The 18,222-nt window shown below is 49.5% G+C and overlaps 1 protein-coding gene across 6 annotated transcripts in view; it reads left to right on the top strand.

Moving 5' to 3' along the window:
* Nucleotides 1–18,222, top strand: part of PPP2R5C (protein phosphatase 2 regulatory subunit B'gamma) — a 1,282,082-nt gene that overhangs the window by 932,126 nt on the left and 331,734 nt on the right. For all 6 annotated transcript variants that reach the window (XM_085626348.1, XM_085626347.1, XM_085626349.1 and 3 more), the window contains one exon: nt 662–789. In XM_085626348.1, the coding sequence (XP_085482474.1) occupies nt 662–789 (128 nt within the window). The remainder of the gene's footprint in view (nt 1–661; nt 790–18,222) is intronic.

The raw sequence follows: 18,222 nt of genomic DNA, 5'->3' as shown, positions 1-18,222 counted from the left end.
TGAGGCGAAAGTAAGCCTAATTTTTAAGGACGGAAATATAGTATGTTGTGCCATGAGTCTTTGAAGTTGATACTGAAGTAAGGGAAGGATTTCAAAGAAATCCTGCAATATTAAGATCATGCATTGCTTTGAAGAAATCAGAATGCAGCCAGTCATTAGTTTATATTTTTTAAGGAGTATTGCATCAAGGAGATGTTTCTCTTAAGATCGAAAGCCCACCACTGTTAAGGAATAATTATTTTTAAAAATCAGGTTAGCGGTGGTATTGGAATGTTGAGCTTCAGGCATAGGGAATGGTATTTTACTTAGAATAAGACTACTGTTTTAGTGTTTGGATGTAATCGGATTTGCACTTTGACTTGTAAACTAAGTACATTTCCAGAAATTTTAACTTCAGGCATCTGAATGTAGATAATTCTGTCATTGCAAAGCTGGACAAAAATAATGCTTCAGGCTAGGTTATGAATATAAATGTACCTTTTCATATAGAATTTATATGGTTAATTGGAATTGAATCAGGTAATCCTGCTCTAACAGCATAGGAACTGCAATAGCAAAAACCTGTTTGTCCTGTGTATTTTTGTCCTCTAAAACATTTGATTATTTGGCAATGTCAATGATTTTCAGACTAGGTTTTGATATTTCCTTTTTCTATCTTTAGGTGGCGGAGAGAGCATTGTACTATTGGAACAATGAATATATTATGAGTCTGATCAGTGACAATGCAGCAAAAATTTTACCCATTATGTTTCCATCCTTGTATCGTAACTCAAAGTCCCATTGGAACAAGTAAGAGAATTGTTTGGCAAAAATTGAAATCTTTGCAAGTATTTATTATTTCTGTTGATTGTATCAGATCTCCTGATTGAGTACACGAAAAGAACTTCAAGTATGGAATTAACTTCTTTTTTTTTTTAAAGATTAAATATAACGACTTTAAACAAGATAAAACTATTTTAGGAACCTGTTGATATTCCGTCATAATAAGATTATCAGTTTTGTTCATTTTTTTTATTCTTCTGTTAAAGTGCACTGGAATCTTACATTTTAAATCTTTTGGATTTCCAAGACACAGCTTCCAGTGGTTTTTAGCTTTGTTAATTGAGTGCGCATTGGCCAAAGAGTTTGGAATAGGTTTAGTATGAATAATAACGGTCTCAAATGTTTTGTCCTTCTAGATGTCTTCAAATTGGTCAGTTGAAATAAATCAAAATTTAGATTTATTTTCTCAACAGATAACTAAAATGGAAAGGTTGCTATAGACTTGGGGAAACCAATAGCTGATGTTGATAAGTTTATTAATGATATCAGACAGTTTCATGTGAAAGTTATCTTATTTCTAATAGATACTCGCTTAAGCAGCAGCTTCCTTGATGAAACACTTCTTGGTGCCTGATTGGATCTTGAAACTACATATATCACCAATGCCAGGTGACACTTCATGATGTCCTAGACAAAGCAGTGGGACTGCCCCTGAAGTTCCATAATTGACATGTAAATGGCACCTGACCATTCGCAACATAGTTGGTTTTTTCCAAGCCTTAATGTGTACAATTACGAGCCTCTGAGATTTCATCTGTTGAATTTCAACATTTGAGTGGTTTTGCTGTTTTTGGGGCATTTCTCTCAAAATGTCAGAGCTGCTCCAAGTGCCACTGCCAATTGTTGTGTAGGGATCTGCATCTGATTGTGATGTCTGGGCTAGTCTTAACACCACTTTTTGTTCTTTGTGTGCTCTTATGCATTCAAAGGCAGTTAGGAAAATGAAGACCAAGCTTATGGTGTCCTCTGTGAAGAGCATGTTAAATTCCTATTCTAGAGGCAAGACTGGAACCCTCGTGTGACGCAGGAGCCGTTCTCCATCCAAAAGCATAAGAAACAGAAGTTGGCACACCATGTGTCCTCTTTAAAGGACAGTAAGTGAAAGAGTTCAGAGAAAGTGAAATCTTCCTGTGAACCTGTGCTGGAGCCTATAGCAAAACATACGTCTCCTACTGCAACTCTCTACTGTAGATCAGGTCTTGGCCCTCAGTGGATGTTTTTGACAGTGCCCCCTCTAATTCACCTGCTCTAGCCATTACGGTGCTGGTCACAGAATTGGAGACTGTTGTGACACCACAGCTTGATTTAGGTTCTGTTCTCTACTTCAGCTTTAGCTCTGTCTATACTTTAAGAGCCAAAGTCGTTTGTGATGTTTAGGATGGAGGTGGCAGTTCAAGAGTACATTGATGTTGGTTGTAGCTTTGGGTTTCGCATTAACTGTAGTTTTCAAGTCTGGCTCTAGTTTGTTGGTTGCCAAGTCAAAGTTGTATCCAAACTTATCCAAGGGAGTCTTTTAATTTTAACTTACCTAATAAAGGTGTCTATTCTGAGGATGCAGGATGTGTTTGGCTTGGATTTGGGTCCCATTTAGAAATCACATTCCTCTTCGGGGAGAGACTATGAAGGTGAAGCAGACAATCTGCTTACATTCTTATTTTCAGACACCGCTCTCTTGCCGTACTGGCAGAATGTTAGCAGACCCGAAACATCACCAGAATGTAACTTTCCTGTTCAAGCAGAGCCTATTTGGCTGAACATGTTCAATTTTCAGGGGTTACTTAAAAACTAAATCGGATTAATGTTCAGCGATTCAGATGCATATTGTTGAACCAAAATATTCATTCATCAAAGATTGTGGCTGGTGAGCAACCTTCAAGAGGTGTTTTGCCCGATAATAGATATATTTCTAGTATCCTAGATAAGCATCAGTCAAATTTGGCAGTTTCTAGAGTATTGCCTCCAAGTATAGACTGACTCCATGTTTTTCTTATTTACTTATTCTCATCTTTATTGGGCTTCTCACCCTACATCAGAGCATTTACTGATACATGCTTAAGCTCATGACCTAAAATCTTGGATGATTACTTCATTACATGTTGATAGGGAGTCCAGTTGGTTAGACTCTATGAAACAGAAGGTCTTTTTCTCAGGCAGTGCAACTTTAAAATGCTGAGTCCCTCCCTTCCAGGTATAATCATACCCTTTGGGAGATGACAGCAGTTGCTGCTGTTAGTCTGCCATATTATATGAGGAAGTACGTAGCTGAGTTGTGCAAGGATGGAAATAGATGAGTCCAAGCAGTCCATGCAATCTAGTTTTAACACAGTTCACTCAAGTTTGTGCCACTAGGCCTACAGTTGTGCTGCGTAAACATTCTTCCAACTTTGGTAGAGAGATCCAATCTTGATTTTTGGATATGCCCTTTGAAGGACAGCGACTGAAGTAAAGGCAGATGCATCCCTGGTATGTATTAAACTAATTACATCTCTTGAATTTCCTTACCATTGAAGAAGTTCCATTGCCAGGATTAGGATTATGGTCACAAGTTTGGTTGAAAGCAGATGCTGCAACAAGAGCAGCAACAACCGACTCGCTCTTTCAGGGGTACTGGTTCAAGGAAGGGTTGGCAACAGAATCGGTCACCTTCTCCCTCTTCAACACTGCCTGCTGAGATTCTTTCACTTGCAGGTTCTGCATCATAACACGATACCATCAGGCTTTTGTGATGGATACTTAAAACCGCATATTCCCTCACATCTATAATATCCTTAGGCACCTCACTGGATCCCGAAGATTTAAAACAGCATTGATTGTGTGCTGGTAAGTGGTGTTGTGCAGCTGCATGTTGACTTTGTTCTGCCCTGGAAATGATGATAGGGCAGCATAGAAGAAATACCCCTCGGCGTCGGGTCTGTTCCTTTCTTTCCACAACTTTGTACGCAAATCCGGAGTTTGCTGTCACTTTTTCTCTTCTATTGATGAGTTTTTTTCTTGAAATTCTTTGTTTCTCCTGTGGGATGGAACAATGCCTAGTCCTAATACTACAGGTTTTGAACCTTGTAGGGACTGTCTTAAACAGATGCCTGTGACTGATCCCCCTGTCCCCTAGCCATATTCTCCCCTCAACCCCACCACCCACAAGGTATGCCACTGTTTCGGTGCAGGGCATGACTCCAACTTGTGCAAGGAGTGTGCTTTTATAAATTCGAAGTGGATCTGGGAAAGTGAAGCAAAGCTATATGTTTCCAAACATCACAAGTAGTCACGCTCCTGTTTGAGGGTGCAACCCATTCCTGCAACATTACTCATCTCGATCCACGTCTTCCATTTAGTCAAAGCACAAGTAGACCAAGCGCACTAGCCCCTATCCCACTACTCTGCCAGAGAAGTCCTGAGGACATCGATCTTGCTGCCGGTCCCCCGGTAAGGAGTCAATTTAGCAATTGATCCCAATAACTCTGAGATTCCAAGGGCATCTGCAGCATCACAACAGATTGAGGCTTTTAAAGAGGCCATGTTGCAAATCTTTGCCACTTCTCCAGCTCTCTCTGGCTCAGCTTGGGGCCCCACACGGTTCCACAGAGGCCTTCAGTCCTATTACAGCTGGTGGATAAGTCTTCAGCACCATCTGTGTCTTCTAAACTAGTCTTGGTTTCTGCTCAAATTTTGGAGCGGACTTCTAATCTGTGTCAAAATACATGCCAGGCCCTTTGACGTCAATGCCAGGCCTGACGCCAGTGGCGCCGTAGGAGGACTCCAATAGTCGTGGCCAACCAAATTTGTCCAGGCCTCACCCAGTGTTTCATCCCAAAGCCATACTGATGCACCCATTCCCAGTTCAGTCTTTACCTCTGAGCTGCCCTCCAGGGTTAAAACCACTTTTTTCACTCCAACAACTTTTCTGTTCCAATTTTGATCAGAATCAACCAGCTTTTGGCGAGGACAGTAGGGATGATGGGGATGAATTCCGCCCACACAATGATCATGACAGTCTGTTCATGGATTTTCAGGAGGGCAGTGGGTTGGACATTTACCCAGACGCTGTGTTGGGTTCTCCCCCTTGACCATCAACAGAAGAGTGTGCTTCCTTTGCTGTGGTCATACAATGTGCAGCTGAGGTATTAGATTTACAAGTACCATCTATAGAAGTTAAAACTAACATGCCAGCAGACCTTTTACATCCTGGAAATATTTCCTCGGAGCCTTTACTTTTACTGCCATTCAGTGAAGCCCTGATTTACGCCTAGTTATTGTTCACCTATAAATAGGAGTGTATCTAGGCACCATAGGCCCATGCCAGGCATCTGACTTCTTGACGCAACACCCTATGCCAGAGAGTCTGGTGGATCAGGCTTACGAAAGCAGGGTAAACACCAATTTATTCCCTAAAACCTCGAGACCAGGAGGGATGGGTAGGTGGGGTGCAAAGAAAATTGTGACATTCAGAAAAACAATGTTTTAATAGGTCTGCCTAGTCCTCCGGTCAGTCAATGCCAGCTGTTTGTAGGTAGGTGTTCCACTCTTCACGGGACATGGATAGCAACCTCTTGCCGGTGGTCCCAGAGGAATTTCAGAGCAACATGGTTCACACCGTCCAGGATGGGCAGGTTGTCGCCAAATATATAATCCGGACACTGCCGATTGGTTGGGCAGAGGAGTCTACACTAGCGTGGTGCTTCAGCGTCACACATGGATGAGATCCAGTCTTCTCTGGTGACGTGTAGGCCTCACTGATGGATACGCCATTCAAGGTATCTCGTCTGTTTGTCAAGAAGGCAGATTCCGTACTATAACACTTCAAAGAAAGCTGGGCCACAGCGCATTACTATTGCCTCTCTACTCCCTCAACAGTTTTGCTCCTTTAGAGGCTACTTCAGAGCATTGGTATTCCAGCAACACACCTCTGTGGCATCAGCCCTTTGTGGCACATGACCACGCTGTTGGAAACAGGATCGAATATTTCCTCCTAGGGTGGCAACATATAAAGTCCAGAAGATGGATCCTTCACATCATTCAACTGAGCTTTGCTCTGTCATTACTTTTTAATCTGCTGCATCTTATCCCACATTAGTGTAGCTTCCAGAGTAGAACCTGTCCATGTTGCTTCACGGGGTGCCGGATCTTTTGGCCAAAGGAGCCATTGAGAAGGTTCCAGTTCTGTAAATAGGAACTGGCTGTTACTCCTTTTATTTTCTCATGCTAAAGAAGGATGGAAGCCGCCATCCTGTTTTAGATCTCCACCCTTTGAGCACCTTCTTGCAGAAGGACAAATTCAAGATGCTCACAGTGGCCCAAGTTCTGTCTGCCGTGAATCTAGGAACCTGATAGAGACATCTAGCTGCAGATTCCATTCCTTTGAATTTCCCAGGTATCCAACTGGTTCCAGAAGATTTTTCGACGAGCAATACCCCTGTGCGCCAGTAGGTGTCTGTCGGTTCCGCATGACTTTGACGTTGTCCACGTCACCTACATAGGTGCCACCTCAGCGCACAGAGGTTGGTGCTTATCTATCAGATAGTTTTCTAGCTGTAGATTCCTTACCTCTGAATTCGCCAGCCATCAGGCTGAATTCGGAAACGTATGCTTGAACAGTAGCCCTCCGCACCATCGGATAGCTCCATTAAGCTCCGCATGACGTCTACGTCGATTATGACGATGCATCACCTAAATAGGCGCAACCCAGGCGTGCAGACTTTCTTTCCGCACCATTTAAGCGCTGATCCAGAGAAGAGCTACCCCTCTGTCTCTTTTTGACAGGTTGATCTGAAAGAGAGCATTAATTATAGATTCCTTACCTTCGAATTACCCCCAGGCGTCAGACTGGATCCGGAGATTTTTTCTCTTAGCAGTACCCCTCCGCATCAGTGGACTCCGCATCAGTCGTCGCTGTCGTGGTCGCTGCGATGACGTCATGATGTCTACTTAGAAGCCGCCCCTGCGCGCTGATATCCGTTCTTTCTTTTTCCTCGCAAGCATAGCGCAGATCCGGAGACAGCTACCCCTTAGTCACTTTTTGACTAAGCTTTTTCTAAACTTTTGTCGACTTCTTTTTGAGTCTATCAACTCCTGGTGTACGAGGGATGTCCCATCGTCGGAGCGGGTTTAAACCTTGTTAGACCTGTAATCTCCTGATGTCTGTTACGGACTCTCACTTCGTGTGCCTTTGGTGCCTGGAGCATGCCCACGACCCAGAGTCCTGCTCTGACTGGCAGGCCATGAACCCGATGTCTTTGTGGGAGCAGTCCCGAAAGTTGTTGGAGGCCCAGCAGTCTGCTCTGTCGCTCGAGGTCGTTGAGAGGAAGATCTCGGGACCGATCGCGGTTTCACCACCACCATTCGTGGTCCCAGTCTTTGAGATTTTCGGGTAAGTCGAAGCACAAGAATAAGCCGAAGAAGCAGCGTTGTTTGGCTGACGCAACGTGGGACCCTGAGCATTGTCGCTCTCCAGCTCCGTCTTCGGAGACTGCTCCAGGGACGGCTCAGAGATTCCCTACCTTTCCTGGTGCCGGAGCGTCCCCTGCCCATCTTCGAGCTTTCTACGAAGCGCTTCACAGCGTCTTTGGGCAGCCTGACTCCGCCGGCACGCTTTTGGGCCCCACAGACTCTGCTGGGGGCCCTGGACCTACGATGCTGGCAACTCCGGCCCCAGTGCCAGATTCCCCTGAGAATCCAGGCCTGGATTCGGATCGACGTCTGTTGACCTCACGTTACCTTCCCTGGCACGATCCAGGCAATGACACTCCCCGGCAGCGCCCCGACCGGCACTGACCCCAGCCTCACCCCTGACTTGAACACGGCACCAGGCCGATATCTGAACCGGCGCCGGAAGGCACATTTGTGCCTCTGTTCATCCCTGGTGTTCCTTTCAGCCTGAATGGCAACCAGAGGAGGGTGAGGAGGACTGGGAGGGGTCTGTGGACCCTTTGGCTGACCAGCTTGAAGAGCCCGACTGGCAAGAGGACCTGGGTGACGCCAGTGCTCTGGATACCTCCCAGACCTTCGCATGCTCTCCCCCCCCCCCCTACTGTGGCTAAGTAGGAGGGAGCTTCATACCCAGTGGTGTTGCGTATGGCAGCTAAGCCCTTGGTCTTGGAGCTTCCTACTGTGGCAGCCAGGACTAACCTCCTGACAGAGGTGCTTCAACCGTCGGAGGCCTCTTAGGAGCCCCTTCTGCTTTTCAATGAAGCCCGTACCGACGTCCTTTTGGGCACTTGGTCCAAGCCCAGCACAGGGGCTCCTGTGGACAGGATGATTGCCTGACTCCACTGTAGGGTCCCGGGTGACCCACTTCAACTCTCACAACACCCGACCCCCAAGAGCTTGGTTGTTCAATCCTCGTCCTCTAAGGGTGCATTCCCTACTGCTCCCCCAGATAAGGAATCCAAGAAGCTGGACCACCTTGGATAGATGTTTTCTTCCTCCAGCTCAGCGCTGTGGTCAGTGAATACTGCATGCCTCTTGGGCCGTTATACCCATACAGTGTGGGATACGGTTGCTCAAGTGCTGCCACAGTGCCCGGAGGAGGCCCGGGCCGGTCTCACCCACGCAGTGACAGAGGGTAGAGACATCGCTAAATTCACAATCAGTTGTGGGCTGGATACCGCCGACTCACTGGGCAGAACGGTTTCCATGTTAGTAGTCTTGAGGTGCTACGCCTCGTTGAGGACATCTGGTGTTTCTGGGGATGTCCAATCCACCTTACTGTACATGCCCTTTGATGGCTGTCGCCTTTTCAGTGACAAGGCAGACTCTGCGCTCGAGCACTTCAAGGATTCTAGGGCTATGGCCAGATCCTTGGGCCTCGAGGCGACCTCTCGCCCCACACAGTTTGCTTTTTGTCCCTTTCGTGGCTACAGAAGGGGTGCCCCACCACTTTCGACCCAGTCTAGCCACTGGTTCACGCAAGCTGCCCAGCATGTGCATGGCCGTGGACGTGGGACCCAGCGGCGTGGGTCTGGGGGCCAGCGGGCTAACCAGTCCACCCATAACCCCCGTGCAGCAGCCTCCAAACCCTCCTAGTCTGAGCTTTCCGGGCCACCAGAGGCCAGTGGGTGGCAATATTCACCATCACCTCCCCCACCGGCAAAACATCATGTTGGACAGATGGGTTTTGCAGATAGTCCGAAGGAGCTACTCCCTCCCCTTCGAGACTACCCCTCCCCTTCGAAACTACCCCTCCCGCCATGCCACCATCCTAAAGGTTGCATGTCGTAGGATGACTTGGCCCTTCTCCGCCAGAAAGTGACAGCTCTCTTGACCAAGAGAGCTATCGGAAGGGTCTCTGTGCAAGAAGTAGGTCGTGGTTGCTACTCCCAATACTTTCTGGTACCCAAGAAGGACAAAGGCCTGCGTCCTATCTTAGACCTCAGGGCCCTCAACCGCTTCCTCTGGAAGGAGAAGTTCAAAATGCTCATGTTTGCTCAGGTACTGTCTGCCCTCGACCCTGGAGACTGGATGGTAGCATTGGACTTGCAGAATACATACTTCCATATCCCCTTCCTACCAGCCCACAGGCATTACCTACGGTTCACGGTAGGCCACGAGCATTTTCAGTTTGCCGTGCTCTCCTTTGGTCTTACCAGTGCCCCTCGGGTGTTCACGAAAGTGATGGCGATGGTCACAGCTCATCTGCGCAGATCAGGGGTTCCAGTCTTCCCCTATCTCGACGACTGGCTGTTGAAGGCGTGCTCGATCCAGGCTGTCGTCTCCCACCTCCAGACTATGGCGGACCTCCTGCACTAGTTGGGGTTCACTATCAACATGCCGAAGTAACAGCTGACTCCCTCTCAGAAGCTCCTTTTCATCGGAGCAGTTCTGGATACAGCGCAGTTTCGTGCTTATCGTCCCGAGCAGCGAGTCTGGGATATTTGGGCTTTGATACCGATGTTTCAGCCTCTATACCGGATTTCGATGAGATTGACTCTGAGGCTGCTGGGCCTCATGGCCTCCTGCATCCTAGTGGTGGTACATATGGGCTCTGCAGTGGGACCTGAAGTTCCAGTGGGCGCAGCATCAAGGGAATCTTTCCCACATCGTCCTGATCTCAGCAGGGACTGCACGTAAATTGCAGTGGTGGCTCAAGAATCAGGATTGGGTCAGTGGCAGATCCCTTTCCCTTCCTCAACCAGAGTTGACAGTAGTGACGGATGCGTCACTCCTGGGATGGGGCGGTCACCCGGGACAGGCAGAGGTCTCTGGTCTCTTGTGGAGTCTGGTCTCCATATCAACCTTGCTCCGGACGATCTGTCTTTTGTCAAAGAAAGAGTAGTGCAGGTGTTCACAGACACCACCACCACCATGTGATACTGCAACAAACAGGGCGGGGTGGGGTTGTGGACCCTATTTCAAGAGGCTCTTCGCCTTTGGACATGGCTGGAACATCAGCTCATATATCTGTTGGTTCAATACCTGGCAGGTTCTCTAAACACCATGGCAGATGAATGGAGCCATCGGTGCATGATGAATCACAAATGGCGTCTTCATTCAGAAGTGGTGCAAGGTCTCTTTCAACAGTGGGGATAGCCTTTGTTAGATCTGTTTGCCACCGAAGAGAACGTACAGTGTCGGCAGTTCTGCGTGTTGGAATTTCCAAGGCGGTACTCGCTCCGTGACGCTTTTTGTCGCAAGTGGAATTGCGACCTCCTGTATGCCTTTTTACCTGTACCACTTCTGCCCAGAGTGCTGAAGAAGATCAAGCGTGCCCGGGCCCAAGTAATTCTTGTGGCTCCGGACTGGGCACGAAGATTCTGCTACCCCGTGCTCTTGAGTATGGCCATCGATCCCCTGATCAGACTGCCTCTTCGGGAGGATCTTCTGTCGCAGCAGCAGGGAACGGTCCTCCTCCTGCACTGGTCCAGTCTCCACCTCCTTACGTGTTAATTGAGCGACAACAGTTGACAGGTTTCGACCTGCCTCCCGAAGTATGTAACGTCCTCTTGGCAGCCAGTCGTTCCTCCACTAAAACGGTATATGCCTATAGATGGAACAAATTGGTGGCATGGTGCACAGCAAAGGCTGTGGATCCCCTCTCTGCTCTTCTTTCTGAGGTCCTCTTGTTCATTCTTTCTTTAGCCCAGCAGGCCTCTGCCTTGAGCACTCTTAAAGGCTACCTCTCGGCCATATCTGCCTTTCTTCGCTTTCCTGATCAGCCTTCTCTTTTCAAGTCCCATAATGTAGGGCATTACTCATCTCTTTCCTCCTTAATGCCCCAATGGGACTTGAATCTTGTCCTTACTTACCTTATGTGTGCTCCCTTCGAGCCACTACATACCTTTCCTCTTCGTCTTCTTACTTTGAAGACAGTCTTCCCGCTCGCCATCACCTCTGCTCGCAGGGTGAGTGAGCTTCAGGCTCTATCCTCAAATCCTTCTTTTATTGCAATCCATCCGGACAAAGTGGTCCTATGCATTAGGCCCTCTTTTCTACCCAAAGTGGTTACCTCTTTCCACATGGGTCAGACCATCACTTTGCCCACCTTATTCCCGCCTCTGCACCCTTTCAAAGAGGAGGAGAGACTCCGCTGTCTGGCCCCAAAACGTGCGCTGTCCTACCTTGACCACACTAAAGATTTCCGGGTGGACGATCAACTCTCCGTTGGTTATGTGGGTGTCAAACATCTGCCCACACAAAAACGTACCATCTCTCAATAGGTTGTCCTATGCATTAAAATCTGCTATTTGTTGGCGAAAAAGGAACCCCTGGTGGGACTGCGCGCCCACTTAACCAAGTCAACGGCAGCCTCTACTGCTTTGGGACTTTGAGTTCCGCCCATTTGCATCTGCCAGGCAGCCACGTGAGCACCCTTGCACACATTCACCAAACATTATTGCCTTGATAGTCAAGTACGTTTTGTTCTCCAGGACTTTCTGGTGTGAACTTAGTTCACAGACCCACCTCCGGGGTTGGCATTGCTATGGTATCTATTCTAAGGTAAGGAATCTATAACTAATATAGGTCTTTTACAGATACATTGTTACCGAAGGTAAGTAACTTGTTCTTTTCGACTTTTTTTCGAACTAAATTTTTGTGTCGAAGTATGTCTTCTACAAGGACAGGGTTTAAACCGTGTGGTGCCTATCACCGCGCCATGTCCGTAACCCACCCTCACATTGTCTGTCTGTGGTTTCGTGAGTGCGACTATGACACAAAGCCGTGCTCGGACTGTCTGGCCATGGCCCCGAAGGCCTTGCGGGAGTGAGCTTTGAAGCTCCTTGCTGGCCCGCGAGGCTCTACAGAGGTCCTGTTCAAAGAAGAGGTGGTCGCGCGACTGCTTCCGGAGCCCCAGGTTTTTTCCTCCCACTTGAGGTCCTCAGGACACTCTGAGAAGAGGCACAAGAAGAAAAAGTCCAAGCAGAATTCATCTTCGCCTTGGCTGTCGTCTGTCGATGAACAAGGTATGGAGCACTGTAGTAAAGTAAGATCCGCTTTCATCATTAGCCCCACTTTTTGCTTAGTGTCAGTGGTGTTTTAACCTGTCTGACTGGGATCCTGCCAAATAGGACCCCAGTCTCTGTGCTTTCTCCCTAAATTGACTATGGTAAGAAGTTTTGTACATCGACAATTGGATACTGGTGTACCCTTTTAAGTCCCTAGTATTTGGTACTAAGGTACCCAGAGCATAGATACACCATGGCTCTCCCAGGGGCTGCAGCATGTATTGTGCCACCCACGCGAGTCCACTCAAACTGTGACAACAGGACTGCCATTGCAGCCTGTGTAAGTTGGTGCTAGCACCACTTACGACAGATGTTCGCTTGCACATTGGTATTTCCAGGGGAATACCAGACCATAAACTAAAAGTGGAATGCGAAGCCAATTGTGGAGTGTAGGAAAGTAGGATCTGCTTTCATGGCCTACCCTACTTTTTGCTGGTGTCATTATGTTTTACTGACTAGTCTGACTGGGATCCGGCTAGCCCGGACTGCAGTCTGTGTTTCTTCCCTAAATTGGACATGGCGAGTACTTGGGTACACTCCAGGTTGACTACTGGTGTACCCTTGTAAGTCCCTAGTATATGGTACTAAGGGTATCGGAACACCAGGGGTCTCCCATGGGCTGAAGCATGTATTATGCCACCCATGAGAGACCACTCCAATTGTGACTAAAAGGCCTGCCATTGCAGCCTGTGTAAGCTGGAGCTGGCACCACACACGACAGATCTAGGTTTCCCTATATCTGAGGTCACTACACTTCAAACCTATGTCACCCCTAAGGCAGGCCTTTCAATCCCTAAGGCAGGGTGCTCAGTTCTTAGTGGGAATGTGCCCCTACATGAACAGGACTCCCCTACAACCTCCGTAATGCATTCTCCCAGCATCAGCCATTACAATCCATAGAGTGGTCATGTGTCATTACACAATGACCATCTCTAAACATGTTGGAATCATAACAGGGTGGCCAGTATGATTCCATGCACTGTTAAGCCCCTCCTGGAGGCCCTTGGTGCTCCCAGTACCAGTCTTCTGGACCCAGACAGCAAACTATGGTTGTTGCCGACCAGAGACCCAATTCTGCCCTCTTTATGCTGAGCCAAGCTCGAGCAGGGGAAGGCAGGACAATAGGTTTGCTGGCGCAGGGAGGAGTGACCACCTCCCAGACAGGACTAAGTGTATTGGGACAGGGTGTGGGTGCTTGCCAGCTTCACGGAGACTGCTTGAAGGGCACATTTGGTGCCCTCCGTGCATACTTCAGTTCAGGGAGTTGTTGGACATAGGACATGGAAATATCCTCCCCACTGTCCAGCCCCCCCTGTGGGAGGGACCCCTGAATCTTCCCAACTCTTTCCTTAGGGTACTTAAGGGCTTACCTGTGGGTGGGTCCCTAGATTAGTCGTGGGACAAGATTCAGATCCAATACCACTTCAACTTCAATCGTCTGGGCACTCTGTACATCGCTGGACTTCGCTTTTGGGAACCAAGACTGCAACTGGGAAGACTCCTGCTGCACCTGGTCTGGTCGTCCTGCAAGTCTGCTGCAACATCTGTGCCTATGTTCCATACAGGTTCTTCACGGGGCCTGTGGACATCCAAGACACCCGAAAGGAATCTCCCTTGGAGTGAAGGAGTTACTTCCCTGCATCTGCAGGCACCACAACCAAGGTGACTGGTCTGCTGTTCCTGAGCTCCTACGGACTCCGAAAGGTTCAGCAACACAGGTGGTGGTTCTGCAACTCCCTCAAGGCATGAGTTGTCTTCCTAGCAAGTTGAAGGCTAGTATCCCTAGTCTGTACCGCTGGAGCAATACCGATTTGCACCATGGCGACTTGCCTTTACCAACGCTTGTTTCTTCTCTCCTCCAGAGATCTTCCGGTTTCAAAAAGCTCCAACCTCAAACATCTCCTCCGACCAAGATTTTCGCCTGCACCGCATCCTCTGCACTGTGGGCCTTCATCCTTTGGTGAGCTGCTCGAGGTCCTCTTGCGGCTCCTGTGCCTCCGGTCTGTGGGTCCTCTTGTGGGTCTAACTTGGCTCAAGTGGGCTCCCCTGCTTGCTCGGGGCCTGCTCTTACTTACCTGCTCGTGGTGAGTCACTTGGACCTTGCTGATCCCTTTTTGACGAATACGTTGATCTGATAGAGACTACTAGCCAGACCCTCCAGGATTTCGCGATTTCGCGGCTTGCCGCGAAATCAGCACTTTTGTAAAAATGCCGCGATTTTTACAAAAGTGCCCGCCAAATCGGCACTTTTGTAAAAATGACGCGATTTTTACAAAAGTGCCCGCGAAATCGGCACTTTTGTAAAACGGCAGAAGAAAAGGGATTACACAAGACCACCGTTTCTTTCGGTATGGGGCAACACTCCAAAACCTTCCCACCTAAAAAATATGAATAAGCCAATAAATTGAACAGCAGGAAGTAGTAATTGAACAATAATTAATGTGGAAAGTGGTCATCTCCACACACACACTCCTGTCACACTCTGATCCTCTTTCTCTGCAGATGAGGCAGTGTCTAAATATCGTTCTCATAACTACCTAGCCTTCACGTCTAGCATGATATGGGGCACATTGACTTTACTCTCAAATGTGACCTACTATTTTTATTTTCCAGTGTTTTGAAGGACTGTTGTAGTTGCTGTGGCTTCAGTACTATTGTGTTCCTTAAAATCTTGCGCAAAACCACAGGTGAATGAGACTCTGCTAATGTTCTTTCTGTTGAATAAAATATCACCGGACCCTGCCCATTCTGAATCTAGGAACCACAGGTTTAGGGGTTCAAACAGTTCGGGATGTAACTGGGGAGGCACTCGACAGAGATTCCTGGCAGTTAAGAGAGGCCTGGACATAGAATGGTAGGGCACAGTATTAAATTATGCGAGTGAGAAGCCCGAAAGCAGGGGACATATCAGTCAGTTCCTGTTGATAGATTTTTGCTGTGGAAGACAAAGCGAATGGAAACAATGGCAGGGTTACAATAGTAAGCCACAAGGGAAAACAACATCAAAACGTGAGAAAGATTAAAGGGTGAAGGAAACAAAGGCAATGAGAAAGAGCAAGAGTTGAAAACGGGTAAAAAATCGTTTTGGTTTTTACATAATGAACCTATTACAAAGTGTTATTGACAAAAACATAGCTTGCACAGTAAATTAGCTAGTTTGCCACCATCAATCCTGTCAGGTTTCCCAGGTCCATGTGTGATGCTCCAGTTCCAGGTTTTTTTACAATTGAATTCTGGGACTTATAGTCAGTGCCACTGGAATTATGCGACTGTGCGGCCGCTGCGAATTTCGCATAGTTATGAATTTGCCACAAAATCCACCATCTGCATAATCTGCAGATTGAAAAACACCGGTCCCGCAATGTGTCAAAAGGTGTGATAACTGCTATACTAAAGCAAATGGAGAATTGCATTTCCAAAGGATAACAGCCTTCACCTGTGGGCTGCTTCCTCTGTTCCATATTCCAGGTTCCCTATTCAAAGTGGAATACTCTGCTAAAAGAGTTTCCAATGATTTAAGGCTGAAAATGAATCATTATGAGTAAAATAAAGTGCCGCAAAAATGCCGCTAAATTTCCATATTTGTGCCGCTAAATTTCCATATTTGTGCCGCTAAATTTGCGAATCCATGCCGCTATATCCTGGGGGGTCTGACTAGCCGCAGATTCCTTAACGTAGAATTATCCCCAGGCGTGAGACTAGACCCTGGAAAATGTTCTTGTCCCAGCATCTCTGCGCGCCGGTGGGAGGCACCACGCGACTCCACCCCGCCGTCTTCCGCGGGCGAGACGTCGGCGTGGTCACATAAGCCCCACCCCGGCGCGCTGACGTCAGTTTCCTTCTTTTCCGCGTACAACATGGATCCGGATCATGTTCCTGGCCTGTTTTCAGGCCTTCTTTTCACGTTTTGCGGTTCTTTTTGGGAACAGTATGCGAATGCTTTCAGGCTTCAAGACGTGCTCGTCTTGCGTGCGCCAGATGTCGGCGACGGACCCTCACCCCATTTGTATGTGGTGTTTGGGGGAGCACCATGACTCCACGGACTGCGAGGCTTGTCAGCAGATGATGCCGAAGTCCCGGCGGGAGTGCCGGATGAAACTCGACTCGGCCCGCATGTCCAGGTCGGCGGCGTCGCCTTGTCCATCCCCCGTGGAAGGGTTCAAGAACTGCCGCTTCCGTCTCCGACATCGTCCCTTTCCAAGGCCGCAAGGGCGTCGCTCACCTGTTGGTAAGTGTTGCAGTTTGTCCCCGAGACCCGGTGCCCGCCCTGTGGGGGGCGCAGGTTCTCCGCGGGTCGTACGGCCTCGCGCGTCGCCTACCTACCCGCCGTTTCCCGGCGTGGGGCCGACCAGAGCCCAAATGGAGGCCTATGCTGCGGCCCTGCAGGCCTCCTTGGCTCCTCCTCCTCCTCTTCCTGGGACGTCTGCGGATCCCTTTCCATGTGCGGGGCCTTCTGCGGAGTCGCCGGCAGCTCCGGCGCCGACAGGTTCGGCTTCACGTCTTGGAGATGTGGTGTCGTCGGGGTGCGGCCCTACGGGGTTCCCTCCTTCGGACCATGCCGCCTCTGCCTCGCCGCAAACCCCCGTGGGGGTCCCTGTGGTGTCGCGGGAGGTTGCCTGGACACGTGGCTCATCCTTGAGTCCCCCTCGGTCCTCTGGGCAGGCGGCAGCCTTGTCCGAGGCCGAGCTGACGCCGCTCGGGTGCCGGCGGCTGCTGGCCTGGCGGCGCTGTAGGGGCTGGCTAGGGACCGGGGCGCGTCCCCGGGCCCTCCTCGTCTCTCCACGCAGGCGGCTGCCTCGTCGGAGGTCGAGTCGGTGCCGTTCTTTGGCCGCCCCGCTCTCCCGCTGCACGAGTCGTGGCAGAGGTCGTCTCGGCGTCCCCTTCGGCGCCAGTCGACATTGAGCTGACACCGGTGGCGGACTCCACGGCGCCGTGCCGGCGTTGGGTCGTTGATTAGTCTTCGGAGGCCCCCTCTTCTCCAGAGGTTTGGCAACTGTTTATTTCTTCTTCCCTGGAGACGGGACCCCGCGTAGTGGCCTTTTCCCCGGCGTCTTCCAAGGAGGGCTCTTCGCCGTCCCCGCGCCTGCAGTCTTCCCCGGAGGCGCCTCTGGTTCCCCATTAATCGGTCAATCTTCCCCCCCCCCCCCCCATTCCAAGCTTGGCCTTTTCTTCCTCCGGTTGGGCTGGGGGACGGCCGGCTTAGCTTACAGCCTTCACCCACGGAGAAATTGCTCTCCCCACTGTGTTGCCCTACGGAGGTGAGTGCTGCCTTCGCCTGGGCTGTATCCACGGCGGATAATTTGCTTGAGGTTCTCCATCAGGGCTCTGGTGGACGGGAGCTGCTTCTTCCCTTCGAAGCTTCGCTCCATAATTCTCTCTTGGGGGCCTGGGGGCATCCTGCCACGGGGGATCCGGTGCTCCAGCCGCTTCTGCACTGCCACCGTCCTGCTCCACATGATCCTGTCTGCCTTTCCTTCCACCCTTCTACCAGGGACCCTCTTCTGCAGACTGCCTTTCCTTCCTTGCCATCGGTGTTGTCTCCTCCGTCACGGGAGGCCCGTGGTTAGATTCATGGGGGCGCAACATCTTCGCCTCCTCCAGTGCTGCCTTGCTGGTGCTCAACACGCTTTGTGTGTTGGCCAGAGCCACTTCTTGCTTGTGGGATTCGGTGGAGTCCCGTCTGTCTTGCGCTTCTCAGGAGGGTGCCTGCGCTGATCTGCGGCACCATGTGTTGGATGGCCGGGAACTGGCGGCGTTTATTCTTCGCTCGGCTCTGGATGTTTCTGAAGCGCTTGGTCACACCATGGCTTCTTCAGTGGCCCTCCGTCGCCATGCTTGGCTGAGGGATAATGTTTTCCCTGAGAATGTTAGGGAGCGTCTGGTTGACCTCCCCTTCGATGGCGCTCTTTTGTTTCACGCCCCTGCGGATTCTGCCATTCAGAGGTTCCTTGCGGGGCTTCGTCGT

This window comes from Triturus cristatus, chromosome 9 (genome assembly GCF_964204655.1).
Source record: "Triturus cristatus chromosome 9, aTriCri1.1, whole genome shotgun sequence".
NCBI lineage: Eukaryota > Metazoa > Chordata > Amphibia > Caudata > Salamandridae > Triturus > Triturus cristatus.
This window is presented reverse-complemented; position numbering and strand designations above follow the sequence as displayed.